This window comes from Neofelis nebulosa, chromosome 3 (genome assembly GCF_028018385.1).
Source record: "Neofelis nebulosa isolate mNeoNeb1 chromosome 3, mNeoNeb1.pri, whole genome shotgun sequence".
NCBI classification, from domain to species: Eukaryota; Metazoa; Chordata; class Mammalia; order Carnivora; family Felidae; genus Neofelis; species Neofelis nebulosa.
The window spans coordinates 205,110,739-205,130,351 of NC_080784.1; the positions used below are offsets into that span (position 1 = coordinate 205,110,739).

General features: G+C 63.9%; 2 protein-coding genes across 3 annotated transcripts in view; both read right to left on the reverse strand.

Moving 5' to 3' along the window:
* Positions 1–826: 826 nt before the first annotated feature.
* On the reverse strand, positions 827–14,308 carry MSANTD1 (Myb/SANT DNA binding domain containing 1). Its single transcript, XM_058719680.1, has 5 exons — positions 13,418–14,308; positions 10,758–12,513; positions 8,831–9,095; positions 5,023–5,298; positions 827–1,115 (listed from the first exon to the last, which is right to left on the reverse strand). The coding sequence occupies exons 2-5, from the start codon at positions 10,801–10,803 to the stop codon at positions 875–877; spliced, it is 828 nt and encodes a 275-aa protein (XP_058575663.1). The 5' UTR covers positions 10,804–12,513; positions 13,418–14,308; the 3' UTR covers positions 827–874.
* Positions 14,309–14,391: 83 nt separating this feature from the next.
* Positions 14,392–19,613, reverse strand: part of HTT (huntingtin) — a 151,034-nt gene continuing 145,812 nt past the window's right edge. For both annotated transcript variants that reach the window (XM_058719605.1, XM_058719606.1), the window contains 2 exons: positions 19,274–19,434; positions 14,392–18,400 (listed from right to left, as the gene is read on the reverse strand). In XM_058719605.1, coding sequence (XP_058575588.1) covers positions 18,187–18,400; positions 19,274–19,434 — 375 coding nt within the window. In that variant the 3' untranslated portion in view covers positions 14,392–18,186. The remainder of the gene's footprint in view (positions 18,401–19,273; positions 19,435–19,613) is intronic.

Sequence of the window (19,613 nt, forward strand, 5' to 3'; positions counted from 1 at the left end):
TGTGCAGCCAGGGACCAAAAGCCCAAGGAGCCAACAAGACTTAGGAGCAATTCAGCAGAGAAGCGTCTGGACAGGTTCTCCTGCTGGTGAAAGGGCAGAAGCAGGGGAGGTGGGCCCTACGTTGCAGCTCTGGACCCCGCCACCCCCAGCTCGTCCCTGCACCGCGGGTCCGGACCCAGAGCACCACAGCCAGCACGGCACGCGAAAGCTCCGCGTGCCTCGGCGGCCCAGTCGCGCGGTCCGGGGCTCCTGGAATCTGGTTGCTCCCGCTGGTGGTTGGGGCGCCACCGCTCCTCGCGCTCGGGGCCGGCCTTTCCCGTCCAGCGCTGACCACAACCCGCTCTCCCGTCCTTCCCGTCTTCACTCGTTTGCCTCCCCGGCTGGAGCGCGAGTGCCTGAGGCCCCCGGGGCTCTGCCCTGTCAGCACGACATCCCCGGGCCTGGAAAACCGGGCGGCGTGGTGCACGTGGACCGCCGGCATTGCTTCGCCGGCGTCCTCACGGGGAGGCCTGACGCCCGGGGGAAGAGGGATGCAGCGGCCGTCTGGGGTCGGCTCCACCGTCGGAGCCCATCCTAGGAGGCGGGCGGCAGACCCCGTGAGCGCGAGGACAGCCGTCGCCCCTTGGAGAGTTTCCGTCCCGGGCACAAAGCCGCCACTGAGCCGCTTCCCTTTGCTTCTGTTTTGCAGTCGACCGGCCTGGCGTGCTCCCGAGACCCCACGTGTAATACCCAAAGCCGTGTCAAGGGCCACCGACAGTGACTGTACGGGAGGACAGCCTCCGGGAGGTTCTCCCCGGGGGGGTGGGGGGGGGGGCCGGCCCGCGTCCGGCCGAGCCAGGGGCAGCCCCGGGGCGCTCCCCGCGGGCCGGGCGGCCTAGACGCCGGACTTGGCGATCATCTTCTCCAGCAGGCTCATCATGCGCTCCTGCAGCTGTAGGCCCTGCACCTGCAGCAGGTTCTGGCGGTCCAGCACGCGGCGCACCTCCTGGCACGCGTCCTCCACGGCGCGGCTCAGCCGGCGCTGCTCCTCCAGCATGGCCTCCAGCAGCCGCAGCTTCTTCTTCCGCAGGTGGCAGTTCTGCACCTTGCGCTTCTTCCCGGGCCGCGCGTCCGACCTGGAGGGACGGCGCCAGCGTGTGGACGGTGGGCCGCGCGCGCTCCGGGCACCAGGGGCCCCGCCCGCCCCTCCCCCCCCCCCCCCACCGCCTCGCGCGGACAGGCGGGCCACGGAGGAGGCCCCGGCGGGGGCCGAGCCGCGCACCCGCCTGGGGCCGCCCCGCGCAGCTCACGAGGAGGGGCCGGAGCCCGCCCGCCGGGACAGCAAGGGGCCGTGGGCACAGCCAGTGACCCGAGTCCCAGCCTGGGTGGGTGGGGGGTGCGGGCCTGGTATGGGGCCCAGGGGTAGAGGCCACACGGGGTGGCCGGGGGGGGGGGGGCGACAGACGAGAAAGGCAGGGCCGGAGGGGGTGCGGGCAGGGTGGCTTCTCCTGGGAAGCCTGGCACTGGAGCCTCCAGCGCACAGGGAGGTGAAGGTGACCACGGCCGTGCCCTGTGCCCTCCGCCAGGGGAGGCAAGCATCCCTGGCTGAACTGGCCCAATCCCACCCGTCCCTAGGGCCTTGCTGGTCCCCTAGCCGGGGCCCCATGCTCCTCAGCAGAGCGATGCCCCAGCAGACCTCAGGGGCGAGGAAGCGGTCCCCATGTCCCAGCCCTAATTAGAAATTAGGGGCAGTGTCTGGGGCAGTAGGGAATCTGGGAACTGGGGTTATTCCGTGGAAACATGGGCCAAAAATCTCAGGTTTCCCAACTGATTCTGTCTGGCTATCCACAAAGGCGTTTTTGTCTGGGGTCTTTGCTGAGAAGCTCCCTCCAGGGAAGGGACCCCGGACCAACTGAAGAGTTGCCTCCTCCCATCACCCCTGATGGGCAGACCTGAAGGCCAAGGCCAGGGCTGAGGGGAGAGGCAGGGCCATAACTCAAACCTACACTCCTCCTGTTTTCTTCCCCAACTGGCCAACTCCTATCCACTCGTGAGAGCCCACCCCAACCAAATGTCCCCTCCTCTGATCCCCCAGCCTCCTGTGGGCATCTCGAGGGCAGGCTCACGTGGCCAGTGCTGGCCTAGCAGGAAGTCTGTGATGGACAGCAGAGGGGACAGGCATGCCCGCTGAACCAGCTTCTGAGCACATTCTGGAGGCTCAGCCCAATACCCCTCCCTGGTTCTGAGAAGACCAGCCAGCCTGGCGAGGATAGGGAGGAGACCCCAGGGCAGGGTCTGCTTGGGGGTGAGGGAAAGCCCGGAAGCCAGAAACTGGAGGGCACTTGGTCTCCCTCCATGTGCCAGGCCCCACACCCGAATCTGTTCTCTCTTCTGACACTCACAGCCATCCTCGGAGAAAGTACTGATTTATCCCCATTTTACAAAGGGAGACTGAGGCCCAGAGAGGTCAAGGACTTTCCACACAGCTAGAAATTGATGGAGCCAGATGAACCCAGACTATGGACAGGACGGCCTGTACTTCAGTACCAACTGCCTCCCTGTCTGACACTTCCCTGTGTGAGGCCTCCTGTCTGAGGCCAGCCTGGTCTGAGGCCTCCCCATCTAAGGCCTCCCCATCTGAGGCTGGCCTGGTCTGAAGCCTCTCTGGTCTGAGGCTTCCCCGTCTGAGGTCAGCCTCCCTGCTGGAGTCCTCCCCATCTGAGCCCTCCCCATCTGAGGTCAGCCTCCCCGTCTGGGGCCAGCCTCCCCGTCTGAGGCCAGCCTCCCTGTTGAGGCCTCCCTGTCTGAGGCCAGGCTCCTTGTCTGAGGCCTCCCCGTCTGAGGCCAGCTTCCCTGTCTGAGTCCTCCCCATTGGAGGCCAGCCTCTCTGCCTGAGTCCTCCCCATCTGAGCCCTCCCTGCCTGAGGCTTCCCCATCTGAGGCCAGCCTCCCCGTCTGAGGCTAGCCTCCCTGCCTGAGTCCTCCCCGTCTGAGGACAGCCTCCCCATCTGATGCCAGCCTCCCCATCTGAGGCCAGCCTACCCGTCTGAGGCCAGCCTCCCTGTCTGAGGCCAGCCTCCCCGTCTGATGCCAGCCTCCCCGTCTGATGCCAGCCTCCCCATCTGAGGCCAGCCTCCCCGTCTGAGGTCAGCCTCCCTGTCTGAGGCCTCCCTGTCTGAGGCCAGCCTCCCTGTCTGAGGCCTCCCCGTCTGAGGCCAGCCTCCCTGTCTGAGGCCAGCCTCCCTGTCTGAGGTCAGCCTCCCCATCTGATGCCAGCCTCCCCGTTGAGGCCTCCCCGTCTGAGGTCAGCCTCTCCATCTGAGGCCAGCCTCCCCGTCTGATGCCAGCCTCCCTGTCTGAGGCCAGCTTCCTTGTCTGAGGTCTGCCTCCCCGTCTGAGGCCAGCCTCCTTGCCTGAGTCCTCCCCATCTGAGGCCAGCCTCCCCGTCTTAGGTCAGCCTCCCTGTCTGAGGCCAGCCTCCCCGTCTGAGGCCAGCCTCCCTGCCTGAGGCCTCCCCATCTGAGGCCAGCCTCCTTGCCTGAGTCCTCCCCATCTGAGGCCAGCCTCCCTGTCTTAGGTCAGCCTCCCCGTCTGAGGTCAGCCTCCCTGTCTGAGGCCTCCCCGTCTGAGGTCAGCCTGTCTGAGGCCAGCCTCCCCGTCTGATGCCAGCCTCCCCGTCTGAGGCCAGCCTCCCTGCCTGAGGCCTTCCCGTCTGAGGTCAGCCTCCCTGTCTGAGGCCAGCCTCCTTGCCTGAGTCCTCCCCGTCTGAGTCCAGCCTCCCCATCTTAGGTCAGCCTCCCCGTCTGAGGCCAGCCTCCCTGCCTGAGGCCAGCCTCCCTGTCTGAGGCCAGCCTCCTTGCCTGAGTCCTCCCCATCTGAGGCCAGCCTCCCCGTCTTAGGTCAGCCTCCCCGTCTGAGGTCAGCCTCCCTGTCTGAGGCCTCCCCGTCTGAGGTCAGCCTGTCTGAGGCCAGCCTCCCCGTCTGATGCCAGCCTCCCTGTCTGAGGCCAGCCTCCCCGTCTGAGGCCAGCCTCCCTGCCTGAGGCCTTCCCGTCTGAGGTCAGCCTCCCCGTCTGATGCCAGCCTCCCCGTCTGAGGCCAGCCTCCCCGTCTGAGGCCAGCCTCCCTGCCTGAGGCCTTCCCGTCTGAGGTCAGCCTCCCCGTCTGAGGCCAGCCTCCCCGTCTGATGCCAGCCTCCCCGTCTGAGGCCAGCCTCCCCGTCTGAGGCCAGCCTCCTTGCCTGAGTCCTCCCCGTCTGAGGCCAGCCTCCCCATCTTAGGTCAGCCTCCCCGTCTGAGGCCAGCCTCCCTGCCTGAGGCCAGCCTCCCTGTCTGAGGCCAGCCTCCTTGCCTGAGTCCTCCCCATCTGAGGCCAGCCTCCCCGTCTTAGGTCAGCCTCCCCGTCTGAGGTCAGCCTCCCTGTCTGAGGCCTCCCCGTCTGAGGTCAGCCTGTCTGAGGCCAGCCTCCCCGTCTGATGCCAGCCTCCCCGTCTGAGGCCAGCCTCCCCGTCTGAGGCCAGCCTCCCTGCCTGAGGCCTTCCCGTCTGAGGTCAGCCTCCCCGTCTGAGGCCAGCCTCCTTGCCTGAGTCCTCCCCGTCTGAGGCCAGCCTCCTTGCCTGAGTCCTCCCCATCTGAGGCCAGCCTCCCCGTCTTAGGTCAGCCTCCCCGTCTGAGGTCAGCCTCCCTGTCTGAGGCCTCCCCGTCTGAGGTCAGCCTGTCTGAGGCCAGCCTCCCCGTCTGATGCCAGCCTCCCCGTCTGAGGCCAGCCTCCCCGTCTGAGGCCAGCCTCCTTGCCTGAGTCCTCCCCGTCTGAGGCCAGCCTCCCCGTCTGAGGCCAGCCTCTCTGCCTGAGTCCTCCCCATCTGAGCCCTCCCTGCCTGAGGCCTCCCTGTCTAAGGCCAGCCTGGTCTGAAGCCTCTCTGGCCCGGGAGGCACTTGCATACCACCTAGTCCTCTGCGGCGGAAGATCAGCCGGCCCTCACGGCACCCGGCCCCTTCTCTGGCCCCTGCTGGTGGTGGGGGCGGGGAAGGAAGACACACACTACCTGAACTTAAGGGACAGTAAGCTGGAGGAGGTGTCGGAGCGATCATCCTGGAAGCGGCCTTCGTAGGAGCACTGGTTATACGGTAAGTACAGAGGGGTGGATTTAGCAGACGGCGACAGGGACGCCTCGGTCTGGGACGTGGAGGGCCCCGGCTGCTGGCTGTCCGGCAGTTTGCCATCACAGGACTCGGGGACCTTGGCCAGAATCCTATCAATGGCTAGGTAATAGGGCCAGTCGGGCGGGACGGACTCGCTATCTGTCATGCATTTTAATTTCCTGAAACGAGAGACACAAGAGCCAAGGGTGAGAAACGGAGCTGCGGCCCCCGACAGAGGGGTGCTCGGGGGGCGCTGGGGCCCCGGGGGCCACGGGGCATGAGGGGGAGCCACTCGTGGCCAGACAGCCTCCCCAGAAAAACTGGCCAGGCTCCAGGGCCAAGGAGACATTAGCCTTGGAGAGAAGGCAGGCCGGGGACTACCCTGCCGTGGGTGCTAACAGGAAGCACGCGCCCCAGATGTAAGCGAGGTCGTGTGAGTGCTGGGGCCTTGGGCTGTTTGGTACCGTTCCTCTCCCTGCGCTTCTGTAGTTTCTACGCTCCCTACAGTGAACAAATGCTGTTCTTAAGTAGTTAGCCTGCGCGAGATAATAAAGTATGCAAACATAGGAACAAAGTGTCATATAATATAAACGTAAAACATCATGACGTGAGACGCGTGTGTTCCTAAAGAGAACGCCTCAGAAGGGGGAACCGGAGAGCACATAGACCTGAGCTGCGTCTCATCTCCACCACTCTGCAGTGTGACCTTGGGCAGGTCCATTAACCTCTCTGAGCCTCCATTTTCACATCAGTAAGATGGGGATGAGCAAAGTAAACTCCTCACAAGCTGTAGGGAGGATTTAATAAGGAAATGCCCAGCTCCTGGCAAACAGCAAGCCGACTAGATAACATTCTTGGCTGAAGATATCAGGGGGCAGGAGGGCTGGGCCTGGCACCCCCCAACCCTACTTAGACCCCAGGCCCAAGGGTGTGCACAGCACAGCTCTGCCTACCATGGGCTGGAGCCCTGCCCAGCCCTGCGTCCTATCCTTTCCTGCAGATAGGCCTTGCAGGTCCCCAGGCCTTGGCTGAATTCTGGGAGGTCAGGGATGGGGAGGCACAGCTGCACGAGAGCTGGGCAGCCTTGGCCAGGCCAGGAAGGAGTCCATAACTTGGGAGGGGGTGGGGGGGAGGTGTTCCTGTCTGCCCCATCAGACCCAGCCTTAGTCTGTGGCCCCCACGTTCCTACCCCATGCTCCTCCCAAGTAGGGAGGCCCTCAGGCTACAGGGACCTCTGTAGCCAGATGGTTCCTGTCTCCTGACATAGGGTTCCTGCCAGGTTGTGGTCCCCGGTCACACTGGTCTTTGAAATAGAGCTGACCCTCTGAACGAGCTGCCTGCAGCAAATAGGCACAGTGGGACACGGCCAGGGGGTCTGTGGCTCAGGGCGGCGAGCAGAGCCCAGCTACAGGAGGTGGCCTTGGGAGCAGCATACAGAATGTCCTGGGTAGAAAGCCAGGGACAGGCCACCGAGGGAGGCATGGCTGCTCCGTCTCCCAACCCCAGGACTACCGTCCATCACCCTGGAGGCCTGCACAGACTCCAGGTGCAGGAAGTGGAGAACTGTGCTTGGGCCCACACCCAGCCTCTAGCCCATCTGGAAGCCCCCCTATGCTTGTTCTGACCACTCAAGCCAGGCTGCTCCTTGGAGCAATGAGGGAAGGCCTGCCCCCGCCCCGCACAGGAGGCCCCTGAATGGTATTCCAAGAGACCATGCTCCATGGAACCCAGGCACCCCCTCGGGCTTCCTTAGCCTGACAACCTTAATATGCAAAGAGCTACAGTGAAAAAATAAGAGAAGACTTTGGTAGGGGAGGCTCTTTGGGTAGGGGTAAGAGGAGACAGATAAAGAACTAGTCAACCAACCAAAGCATCAGCCTATTAAGGGCTGTGTGGCCTTGGGCAAGTCCCCTCTCTGCTCTAGGCCTCAGTTTCCCCCTCAGGGAACAGGAAACTGAAGTGTCACATGTGCAGCCCTCGCTCAGGAACAGACGGCAGCGTCTGCAGGGAAGCCCCGCTGGAGGGCCCAGGCTCCTGCTCCGCTGCCTCATCTCTCGTGGCCTCCCTGCCCTCCCCCCCCCCCCCCTCCCAGGAATGGAAAGGAATGCCTCCCCTGGGACTCCGAAGAAGGCTTTCAGGATAAATAATGAATGAGTCGGCCAGACACCAATCAGAGCCCATGGATTACTGAGTCAGATGGGAAGCTGGTAAAACAGCCGGCTTCACCTCTGCAGCCCCCTCACAGGCACGGAGGGATGCACTGTGTGAACGGAGGAGGCAGGGACAGACAGACACACACACACACACGTCTACAGACAACTCAGCCCTCTCACGCCACGAGCTGGTGGCTGGAATTTATCATCGTTTATGTTGTGACGGATGCCTTCAGACCCTTAGCGGCTGCCTCATTTCTGGCCCCTGGGCCTGCCTGGGAGCTGGGGCTGTGGGCAGAAATGCACCTTCAGACAGACCCAGGCTCTGGACCCCCTCCTCCAAGGGCCACGAGAAGTTGTTGGGGGCCCTGTGGGGCCTCTGCACGTCCCAGGCTCCAGACGGGCTGGGAGCTGCAGGCCAGGAGGGCAGGGGTTGGCTCCTTGCCGACTGTTGGGAGCGAGGATCCTCTCGAGGTGCCCAAGGCAAACCCAGGCCCCGTCTGCACCCAGCATAGCCTGCACCTCTGCTCCCCTGCTCATAGCAGCCACGAGGAGTGCCAGGAGGAGGCCAAGGCTGGGAGCAGCTTGGTGCACTCCAAGTTTTCCTGGGACAGGGCCCCTTCCAGGGTCATTGACAGGCCCACCCCCACCCAATATGCCTGACGCCCACCCCCCTCACTGCTACTCTCCACCCATGGCTCCCAGTTCCAGGTTGACCTTCACCCCGGAGACCCTAGACTGCCCACGACCCTCACCTTGACCATGACCGACTCCACACCTGTGACCTTAGCCTCACCCAAGAAGGCCCTCTGCATGGCTGTGACCTCTGCCCTGCCCATGGCCATCTGCACGCAGTGACTGATGTGCTCCCACCCTGGATGCCAGAGCTCCTCCCCTGCCCAGGAACCCTGTCTGTGGCCCTGACTCAGCAACTCCCTTCTGGCTGCCAGGGCAGGGTGGCTACAGTGGGGTAGGGCCAGGCCTGGGTCCCCGCTGCTTCTTTCCACAAGTGAGGGCCCTCCCACAGGTGAGGCCCTTCTGGGGGCTCCAGGGCTCCAACATCGGCCCTACTACGCACCCTGCTCCCTGACCGCGGCCAGCCGCCGGCTGCTGGAAACGACCGAGTGTCAGCACCAGGCAGGACTTGCAGGCCTGGGAGCCGAGCCTCCTTCTCACCTCCGGCCTTGGTTTCCCTGTCTGTACGGCAGGCACCCTAGTTAGCAGAGCCACGCCTGGGCAGCCGGCCTGCATTCTCCCTCCCGGCGGGAGGGTGCGTGTGGGCCAAGCGGGAGCCGCCTGCACGTGGCACCCAAGGCAGGGGCCTGGGGGATGCTGCGAATTGTGCCAGCCCTGCCCTCGCTGGGCCTCAGTTTCCCACCTCCGACGGGAGGCTGCGCACACGGCTTGTGCAGGCCCCATCTCGCTGGTTGGGCTCTGCCCACACGAGGCCTTCCCGACTCAGCTCCGAGGGGCTCCCCGCGGCCCCCAGCGGCCAGCGCCGGGCAGGGAGCACGGGGGGGGGGGGGGGGCGCGCAGGCGTGCGGCACGTGGGGCCCACCTGTACTGGAAGGTCATGTTGGTGATCTTGATCTTGATCTCCTCGCCCAGCCGGCGCTCCCCCGTCATCTCCAGCAGCTTGCTGGCCATCTTCTCGTACACCTTGGCGTTGCGTTTGGTCTGCTTCAGCTCGTCGAAGAACTCCTCCCAGACGAGCATGAGGCCGCGCATCTCGGCGTCCGTCCAGTTGCGGGCTCGCCGGTGCTTCTCCGTCTGCGGGGACACGAGGTAGCCGGGCACCTCGGCCGCCGCCATGCTGGAGGCACCTGCGGGGTTAAAAGAGCTCAGCCGGGGCCTGGGGCCTGCGCACAGGGCGGGAGCCCCACTCCTGGAAGGCAGCTCCGCGCTCAAAATGGGGCCTACATCTGACAGGCAGGAATTTAGTTAAAAGCTTTTAAACGGGAAACGTCATTTTGATGTCACGTTTCCATAGCAACAGAGCAACTGCATAAGCTACAACAACAGAAACCTTTTAACTGAAAGCGCAGGAATCAGGGCTGCCCTGACGGGCCATCAATATTGCAGCGAGCGGGCCGGACCCAACCCCGGTGGCCCAGGCGCCGGCCGTGCCTCCCGCCCCAGCCCAGCCCGCAGACCCCGCTGCCGGGAGCCCCGTGTGCGGCGGGCCGACGGGGCTGACCGCACGCTCCAGGCGTGGGCTCCAGGCCTCGGCCCCCGCCTCAGCCCCGCCCCACGCACACGGGGCCGAGGCGCCAGGCGCCAGGGAGAGCCGGAGACAAGGGAGTCAGGGTGGGACGGAAGGAGGGCCCGGCGCCACTGAGAGGGGGGTGGGCGGTGAAGGGGGGAGAGCGCAGAGGTGCACGCAGAGGGGGACACAGCTCGAGCAGCAGGTGCCCGCGAGGACCCGCCAACACTCGCCTCCCTGTGACGTGCTCCACGCACAGCGTCCTCCTGGCCAACGTGCTCACATTTTATGGGGAGAAATGTAAACGCATCAGTACAGGCTGGGCAGCAGTGGGGCTTTGCCCCGTCTGACCACCTGTCTCCCCTCTTTGTGGTGGGACTGGTTGCCAGCCTGGGTGACGTGGGCTGGGCAGAGAAGCCGGGGCAGTTCTTGGGGCCAGAGGGCAACGGGCACAGGCGGGCAGTGTGTGTGTCCCTCCCGCCCTGGGCAGCCCCACCACAGCCCTAACCACCCTGCTCAGCACCGTCTGTCCCTAGACCCGTTTCTACCTGGCTAGTGGGGTGCTCTTTGTATCCCCGGAACCCCACAGGAAAGGGTTTGCTAAAGGCTTGCTGAGTAAAGAAATGAAGAAATGAAGGGACCAGTCTTAAGTAGCCCCTCTCTCTTCTCAATAGATCCCCTAGGCTTTGCCTTTGGACTTACTGGCAAACTCCTATTCATTCTTTAAAGCCCTATTCTGACATCACCTCCCGTCTGAAGTCTTCCTACCCCACTTTGGTCCTTCTTCCCTTTTTCCCTCGATTGGACCTGTGTGACCCTGGGTAAAGAACACTGGCAAAAGTGAGCGAATAAGAATTTGAGTATTCACGGAAAGCCAGGCACTGTTTTCAAGACTATATACAAGCATTTTCTACTTTGATCCTCATGGAACTCTTGTAAAAGAAGCTGGCACTGTTACTCCCATTTTTCAAATAAAAAGTCCAAGGGTGTACAGAGGCGAGGTCACCCTGTGGGCAAAGGGCTGGGCCAGGCTTTGAAAGCCGGTGGCTTGAAGCCGAATCTGACCCCGTGCTGTGCTGCCTCTGGAAGGAGCACTGGCTGGCAGGGTCCCAGTAAAGGACACCTGTCACCCCTCCCGTGCCTATGGTCCTCGGCAGAGCACACAAGACGTAGCCAATGCAAACTGCCCACCGTTTCTGGGGTCTCCTGGGAGGCCCCCAACGCCCACCCTGGACAAGATGGCTGCTGGCATGGCTGGGGTCCTTGGCTGGGGGACCCTCACCCTCTCTCAGCGGGTCTTTTCCAGGGCTTGACGGAGGCTCATCCATCTCAAGGTCTCAAGGGCCAGGGCCGCGGGTCGCCAGCAGGGCTGGGAAGGTACCGCAGGACAACGGTGAACTCTGCACCCAGACGAGGGGAACCGGCCTGGATCCCCAGGAAGGCAGGGGGCGCTGCCCGCAAGAAGCAGCCCCACAGTGGCAGCAAGGCTGGTGCGGCCGGAGCACAGGGGACGGGGCAGTGACAGACAGCGTGACTGTCCCTGGGGGGGTGGTCAGAAAGGAGGGCTTGAGAGCCAGGCTGGGGTTGGGCTGCAGTGCCCCCTGGGGCTGGCCAGCAGAGGTCAGCAGCAGGAGGGTCAGCCAGGGCAGGACACCAGGGCCGTGGGAGCCGTGAGGCCTATGGAGAGAACTAAAGGCATCACTAAAGGCATCAACATTCAAAATTACAAGACAAAACTCACACGGTTTATCAGTAAGAGCCCATCACACCTGCTGGACAGGCCCCAGTCCTGCCTGCCTGCCGGCTAGGCCCAGACGCCCAGCCAGGCCGTGGCATCCACGGGCCGTCAGTGAGCCTGCCTGGCCTTCGTGGGTCCCTGGCGGTGGCCTAAACCGGGGGTGAGGGACTCACGAAGTTCAGGCTGAAAATCACCATGGCTAACAGAGGGTCCTCCTCTGACCTGACCACGGAGAGAAAAGTCTCACTCCAAGCCACCCCAGATTGGGACAGCTGAGCCTGGAGCGCGGAGGTGGGGGTGGGGAGGTGTCCCTGAATCTCCGCCCAGGCCCTCAGGTGCAAGAGCAGCAGGGACATGTGTGGGCACTCGGAAGGGCCCCTTGTCCCTTCAGTGGGTTCTTGGTTCAAGACCTGGGCCCCATCAGCTCCCCGTAGGAGCCCCTTCCTCTCCGGGCCCACGCAGCACCCCCCAGGAAGGCTCAGGGCTGCTGTACTCCTCTGGGCCTGGGTGCCTGGCACGATGTGCTCGGGATGTTTGCAGCGTGAATGAGTGACTGAAAGGTCCCCCAGAAAGCCCGCAGTCCTCAGGCAAAGGACCTGACCCCAGGGCCCTAGTGCCAGCTCTCAGCCTCACCGGAGGGCCTTTCTGCAACCACAGCTCCAGGGGCTGCCCCTGGCCCAGCACGTGGGGGGAGGCCCAAGGGAGAGGTAAAGGACACCTGCCACCCATCCTGTGCCTGTGGTCCTCAGCAGGGCACACAGGACGTAGCCAATGCAAACCACCGTGTGCCTGGAGAATGCTCCCTACCACGTGCGTGGCCTTGCAGCTTCTGGAGAGGGCAGAGGCTGGCTGGTGATGGTAAACACTCCTCAGGAAGAGCTGCTGCCCCGGGGCCCCCGGGCTGGGGACCCTCAGGCTAGCCGAGGCCCCTGCCTCCAGGAGGCAGCCGCCGGCCTGTGGACATCACTCTGCGCTCAGGGCCCTGGCAAACTGGTGGCCCCAGAGGAGGTGTCTACGCCTCTTGCCTCCCCTCCAGCCAGCACGTCCAGGGGAGTCAGGGTGCAAGGCTGGACTCCAAACGTCTTCTCAGGTGTCAGTGGGCACGGGAAACCCCCAGAGCTTCCGGAAGCAGAGCCCTGAGGTCGGGCCTCCGAGGACAAGCACGAGCTAGGTGGGAGGGCCCTGTCTGTCCTTGCTGGGGAGGGGCTCCATACCTTGGCACAGCTGCTTGGCCTGCGGGGACCCTCAATCTCTGTGGGACGGGGAGGCAGAGGGCCGGGGGCTGGGTATCCAGCGGTACCTGCAGGGAGAAGGGGCAGTTAAGCCCCGGCAGGAGGCCGGGGGACACCTGTGCGGCCACACCCTGTAGACCTGTCTCCCACCGCGTCTGAAACCAACACGGGGTCTGAGATACTTAGGTGTGCTGGCCCTACCCAGCCGACACGGAGCCCCAGGTGGGAAGCGGGGATCCCATCGAGGAGTCTCTGGCACCTTCCGGGGGCAGACGCCAGTGAGCAGAGCCTGTCACAGTGGGTGGGAAAGTTTGGCAGCGGAAATGCTCCAGTCTGGGCGAAGGCGGGGAAGCACATGGCGTGTGGCGGGGTCACAGGGAGGGCTATTCCCGTGGAAGGGGGCGGCGATCATCCCAGCTTGGACGGGCTCACAGTGGAAGGAGGCTTGAAGCAGCCCAGCGCTGCAGGGGTCGTGGGTGCTGTAGGGCCCAGCTCACTGTGCTGGCACCACCACCCTTTTCCCCACATCCGCGGGGAGCTCAGACTGTGACTTTCGGCCTCCGCCTCAGTGGGCAGACCCCAACCCCGACGGCCCCGCCCATGCCCCAAGAGACCCTCAGGCCCGTGGGGGGGTGAAGGCCTGAGGACCTCGGGGCCCCTAGGGCACGTGGCCACGAGTGGCCTTCGGTTTCCTGCTTGGGAGGCCGGTGGGGTAGTGCCATCCAACCAGGTGGAGGGGCTGGGCCGGTAAGGCTCCCAAACCAGGGGGAACCACAGGGGATGCTCATGGCTGCCCAGAGTCTTGGGCGACACCACCAAGCAGGCCCACCTCTGGGCCCATGGGCACCGGCAGAACGCTTCATCCAGCAGCGCTCCGACTACCGCCAAGCTGCCTGGGGGGCAAGGCACAGCCCTCCACCCCACACCTAGAAGGGCCTCAGGGGCTTCTTCTCAAGGAAAGCAGGGTCTCACCCTCTCCTGAGGGTCCCTCTGCCGTAGCGGCAGGAGGGCGAGCGGGGGACATGAGCAGCAGGGGCTCTGGGCCCTTTTCTTTCTGGAAGTTAACAGGGAGACCACGTGTGCTCAGGCGCACCAGGCAGGGTCTGGCTGTCCGTGCTGGGACCAGGAAGGGGGAGACAGCCTTGGTCGCTCCGAGGTACCATCAGAGGCCCTGGAATTGCATCACAGAGGAGACAAATTCGGGGAGATGAAGTCACCCCCATCAAATGTCTAGAACACCTGACGTGAGGACGAAGGCCCACCCCTGTGCAGGGACAGGGGGCCCTGTGGCACCCGAGGGCCCGTGCACAGAGCTGCTGCACAGCCCCGGAAGCCGGAAGCCCATGTGCCTGGTCACACGGCCGCAGCCCAGGGGCAGGGGCCAAGCTGCGCGAGCGCACTTATCTGGCACCCGCCACGGCGTGGGCTCCGAGGCCGCCCTGCTGAGGGACCGGGCGGGCCACTCCCCCCAACTGACGGGAACCCATGGCACTAGGGGTGCTGTCTGTGCAGGCTGCCGGGTAAAGCAGCTGCACCCCGACATTACCAGACACCGACTCGCCACGGCTCCCAAGGAGGGGCCGAACCAGGGCTAAGGAGGACGGTGCCCCCTTCTGCTGACTAGGCAAGCCTTTGGGGGGCGGCGAGTCCTTGAAGCCAGAACAACTTACACACTCAAACGCGTGCGCCAGGAGCCCAGGAGCCCGCGGGGCGTGGGGGAGCCCCAAGGCCGAGGCACGGCCCCCTGTGAACACTCCAGCCCTGGGCTGCCCTCACCACCCTCCAAGGCCCCGGAACCCTTCACCCCAGCAGCTCACGTCTGCGGGGACCTCCTGGGTGCCCAGGGACGTGCCCAGCCCCCCCTCCCCGGGCGCGGGCCAGTGTGGCGGCCACCCCGCCTCCCCGGAGAGGCTCTCCACAAGCAAGCACGCCTCGTACAGCAGCGCGTGGTGTCATTTCCCTTTAATTCAGATACACAATGTTCGCGGAAGTTTAAAAAACTTAAACACACGTCGCTTGTCAGTCCTTCCCTCTCCTCTTGGGAGCGGACGGTCAGGTCCAGGCCAGGGCTCCGGGACGTGCCCCTCACAGCCTCGCTGGCTCCCAGCAGGCGGGGATGGAGGTGGCGGGGCGTCTCGAGCTCACACCCGCGAGCACGAGGCAGCGTGTACGGACAGGCGGCCCCGCTTCGCCCAGAGCCAAGCCACTTGCTGCCGGTCGACGAGGCCACGGTCCTCCAGTGCCAGTGGCCGCCACCCAGTCTGCACCAGGAAACGGCAGTGACTGTCCAGGGCCAGGTGCTCCCAGAAGCGCTTGTGGGGAGGGGGTTCCTTCGACGCCATGAAAAGTGACAGGTGCACGGGGGAACGGGACCCCTGACCCCTCCAGGCCACTTTCACTGGTCACCGCCGTCTGAGCGGCCCACTCCCCGCTGAGGCCGCGCCCGGGCCGGCAGCACCAGCTGAGCCCTCCTGAGCTTGCCAGCGGGGTTGGGCGGCTTGCTCACACCGCTCCCCTGCCCCTGCCCATTGCCCCACAGACAGAACCGCCCCACTGTCCCCCTGGTCGGTAGCCACGGCTTCGAGGGCTCACCACAGAGGGAAGGACAAACACCAAAGCGAGGATGTATGCTAGGAAGGACGCTCGTGGCATTGAGAGGAAATGGATTCCACTCCCCCCAAACCACAGAGCCCCCCGCAGCCGCCGCAGAAGGAAGCATTGCCTGCACGATGGCCGAGAGCAGTTACCGCTGTTCAGAGTCCGTTCCGATGGAACCAGCCACAGGGCTCACCGCGGCTGCCCGGGAGAAGCCGCCCCCGGCCCTGGGGACTTGGAAGTGACAGCCGGCAACGGAGGGGTGCCTGGGTGCGGCGGGGGTCCTTTAAGAGGCAAGGCCTCGTGACGCTGCCCTGCGGGTGTCTGAAGGGGTCAGCCTCGTTCATCCTCTGTGAAGGATCCATTTGCTGACAAAAACGTGATGGGGCAGGAGGAGCGGGCTCTGGCAGCCGGGGGTCACCTGCAGCCCTCAGTGGGGCGGTGGGGGAGGGAGGCACGTTTCTGGAGAAGACACGCTTAAGTGCATTGCCAACCAATTCTGCCCTGGTTTCGTTCAAGTCCATCCTGATATTATCAGCAGGAAAACAAAAACAGCCCCCGCCCCCACTCCCCACAAACCTGCCAAATTGGTATTTTCAACAAAATTTGGATTGATGACATGATCGCTGCTTGCTATAGACTTCTAGTAAGCTGATAAAGTCCTAACTTCTTGTGCAGAGAGCTGGCCAGGTGGACCCTCTCCTCAGCAGGATTTTAACGAGCAATGACACCGCTCCCAGACACCTCCGTCACGCAGCCAACTCCACAGGGCACGTCTAAGGAACAGAACTTCTACAAAGAACTTACGCGGCCAATCTCGTAGCCTTGCGCGTCTGTGTACTGCGATGTACGCAGAATTACAGACTCGCACCTATGCACACACATACACGCTCACCCGTGGCCAAAAGGACTTCACTCACTGACTCCTCTCCATCTCCCAAGCACACAGGCCGGTCTCTTGGGTGGCACCTGTGGCCAGAGCCGGGCTCCGGGCCCCTGTGAAGAACCGACTATTTCATGGCAATCAAGGCAAAGCCAGTTACACTTCAGGTGAGCCCAGTGGCATGGACTCTAAGGGGAACAGTTCCAAACTTTACATTCACAGTGTTACTTCCTACAGACGCAAACTCCTCAGCAGGAACAGCATCAGGCCTGGGTGCTCCCATCTCCAAGCCGCCGAGGCGACAGGTGGGAGACAGCAGGTGCTGAGCACTTTCCTGCCGTTCCAGCCGACTTATGGGAAAAGGCAGGAGGAGAAACGGGAGCCCAGAGGGAGTGAGGGACAACGCTGACCTCCTTTCTGTTAAAGTGCCCTCATGGTCCTACGCATCAAACACGTGACCCAATTCGATCGCTCGTGCCCTGGCGCGGTGGGGCCTCCGCGGGGCCTGGTGGGAAAACCCCACACCCCAGCAGGCCCCAAACTGTTGTTGCGGGAAAGGGCTGGAAAGAAACAGAGCTCTGGGGCAGTGGGGGGCAGCTCGGGGGTCTCCAGGCCCTGCAGCTCGCTGTGTGGCCTGCAGTGGGACGTCAGGCCTACACTCAGACACAAGGGTCGCTAACCACATACCGAGACTCGTTCTCTTTCTTCTCTGCAGACTCTGGAAAATAGCTTCCAAATCATCTCCGCTTACCACGTGAAATACCCAAAACGCTGTCTGCACTTAAACTCAAGACCAAACTGAGCAGCCTGGCATTCACCACATGACTGGCCTCCCTCTGGGGGCCGAGGGCAAGCACAGCCCCACCTGTAGGCACGCGAGCTCCTAAGCCAAGGTCGACCCAAATGTCCAGGCCTCGTTTGCATTGAACGACTTGACTGCTTTGGGGCTGGAAACAGAGCTGGTCCAGTGACCTGGGTCTGAGGGGCCATGGGCTGGCCAGTCGCTGCCCTACCCTGTCTCCTTCCTGCCCCTTCCCCCGAATGAGCCCCACCACGGCTCCAGGGGCATAGGTCTACACCCTCCCGGGCTGGAAGGAGGCCTAGCAGATGTGCTGAGCTGGAAAAGGGGCCAAGGAGCTGCTGGGGCCTTTCCCTAATGGTTGCCAAGAAGCCAAGCTTTGCTCACGACCAAGGCGTGCAGACAAATGTAGCTCCATCACACGCCTGGGCCCTAACAACACAAGAGGGGCCACGTGGGAAGCAGATCCCGGCAGCGGCCAGACAGCCCTGGGCAGCCATACTCGGCTTGGGGACAGGAGCTGGAGGGCACGAGAGCTGGAGACAGGCTGCCCGCACCCAGGCAGGCTGGCCTTGTCAGCTAGGTGCCGGCACGGCTGTCCTTCGCTGCTGAGTGGGGGCTCTGGAGCCGTCCTACGGATGAGGGCGCCGCGGGCAGGCACAGGACAGAGGAGTGGGCACTTTCCGGTCCCCAGCGTGTGGCTGTGTGAATTATGATGCAGACGTCGGATCAGCAAACGTCTCTATGCTCTTATCAGACGTGAACGGCGTAAGGAAGGACGGACGGAGCACGCCGCAGAGCCCACCGGCTGTTACGGGGAGGACAAGGACCGCCTGGGGCGGCTCGGCAAGGGCTGTCACATGCAGCACAGACTTGCGATGCACATACTCTACACGGGCATAAAACGTTACCTTAAAATTAATCTCTTTACTGATATAATTAAATTTTCAATCCTGAGAAGAAAACAGAGAAAGGGAAGCACGGCGCTGGGGGTCGCGCTCCCAGCCCCCCACCCGCACACACCAGTGCTCGGTGAGGCCCGACCCCGGCTGAGCCGCGGAGAGCGCTCTCGAAAGCCTGATGGCGCCCCCTTCTGCCTATGGGACAGCAGAGAGGCCGACAGCCAACCTGCAGGACGGAGGACATTCGTCCCAGACGCGAGAGCAACCACGAGCAGGCCGGGCAGCGGGAGGAGGGGACACCTGGGCGGCTGGCACGTGACACGAGTGCAGCACAGAGGGTTAGTGACACACAGCTGCTCCCGCTCCCCGCGAGGACTCGGGCGCGGCCCCACGCTGCTGCACGTGTTCCCCGCACGCAGCCTTGCCGCCAGGGAGCCCTTCTGCCACAGGGCAGAGACGGACACCGCCTGCCCGGCCACGGGGCCGCTCGAGGGGGGCCCGTGTGTGGAGCCACGCCGGCGCGGGCAGGCCCCCGGGCTCTGCTGCTGCCCCACGTGGGCACTCAGCACGAGGCGACTTTGTGGACGTTCCGCAAACAAGTCAACAGTCGATGGTATGGGTTTCCCGGAGCCGCGACCACCTCGAACACGGACTGGAAGGCCCGGCGGTCCAGCTCCTCCTCTATCTGGTGTCTGTAAAAGTCTGTGGCCACCAGGCAGAAGAGGTTAACGTCCACTCGCTCCAGCTTGCCCATCCTGCTGATGACGTGGGGAAGGCTGGCAGGGGAGTTAAGGGAGCAAGGCTCGAGTGAGGGAAGAGGGGTCTCCCAGGTGCGCCTCCCCGTCCTCACCAGGCTGTCCTCGCCCGGCACAGGTCGGCGCCCAGGAGTCCCGAGAGCCACCGGAGCAGCGGCCAGCAGACCCGGATGGCACGGCTGGAGCTGCCTCCCGCCTCAGCTCCCACCGGCTACGCGGGCAAGGCTAAAGGACGCTGCCCTGCTCCGGCTGGGGGAGCTCCAGGGAGAGGGTGCTCCGGTCCACAGCACTTACCTGGCCCGGCTCCCTGCTCGGCGCTGGCCGCGGCCGCTCCCACAGGCCCCGCTCCCGCTCGGTGAGAGCAGAGCCATGCCCCCCCTCCGGCCCGGGCCCTCCCGGCAACACTGAGCGAGGCCGGCCACCAGCAGCAGGACAGCCGTCTGCTCAGAGGCTCTGGTCTGTCTTGGGGGAAGGCTGCTGAAGGAGAACATCCCCTTTTGGCAGCCAGCGTTCTTGGGGGTGGGAACCAGATCTTCACTGAAGCCTTTTACCCGAGAGGATGACACGGGGCACGATGACAAGGAATAATGAGAAGCAGCATCAGCCGCCACCCCAGCTGCACGGGGCCCTCGACTGGGGACTGGGCGGGCGGGAGGGAGGTCCACAGGGAGCTGGTGCCACCCTCCCACCCCTCCAGGCAGTCCTGGTCAGTGTGGCAAACGTTTCCTTATCAAGGCTGCAGCCCCCTCAGGCTTAAGGTATATGTCATTTTGACACCTGAGCTTCTGGCAAAGGTTAGGTTCCAAAAACTTGAACAGGAAGCATCAACCCAGACACAGACAGAAGAGACCACAGGACTGGTAAACGGGCCCCGGCCCGGACCCGGAAGGATACACGGCGGAGACCCAGGGGCTAGTGGAAGCACTGACGAAGAAGCAGGAGAGGCTCCACACAGCCATGGCCACCGGGCTCCTCTGGGTGAAGTTGGAGAGGGACAGCATGACCCAGTCCCGGACCATGGACGACTGCCCACTGCTGTGCAGGGTCTGGAAAACCTGAGAGGACGAGAGGCCCAGAGGGTCAGGGGCCACAGCTCTACCGAGCAGGGGTGCGGGGTAAGGGGCGCTGCAGTTTGCAGGGTGAGGAGTGGGGCCCACCAGCACCTGCACCAGGTCAGCGCATCCAGGTGTTAAAAGGCATTCGGTCCGGAAAGTCGGGGCTTCCCCTGGCCCGT

What these genes read in the sequence shown, in the direction of transcription:
- MSANTD1 (XM_058719680.1), bottom strand. Translation starts at nt 10,803, where the DNA reads ATGGATGAGCCTCCGTCAAGCCCTGGAAAAGACCCGCTGAGAGAGG. An exon ending in AAAAGACCCGCTGAGAGAGG is followed by an intron (nt 9,096 to 10,757) that starts GTGAGGGTCCCC and finishes TTAACCCCGCAG; the next exon opens with GTGCCTCCAGCATGGCGGCG. An exon ending in TTACTGTCCCTTAAGTTCAG is followed by an intron (nt 1,116 to 5,022) that starts GTAGTGTGTGTC and finishes CCGTCCCTCCAG; the next exon opens with GTCGGACGCGCGGCCCGGGA.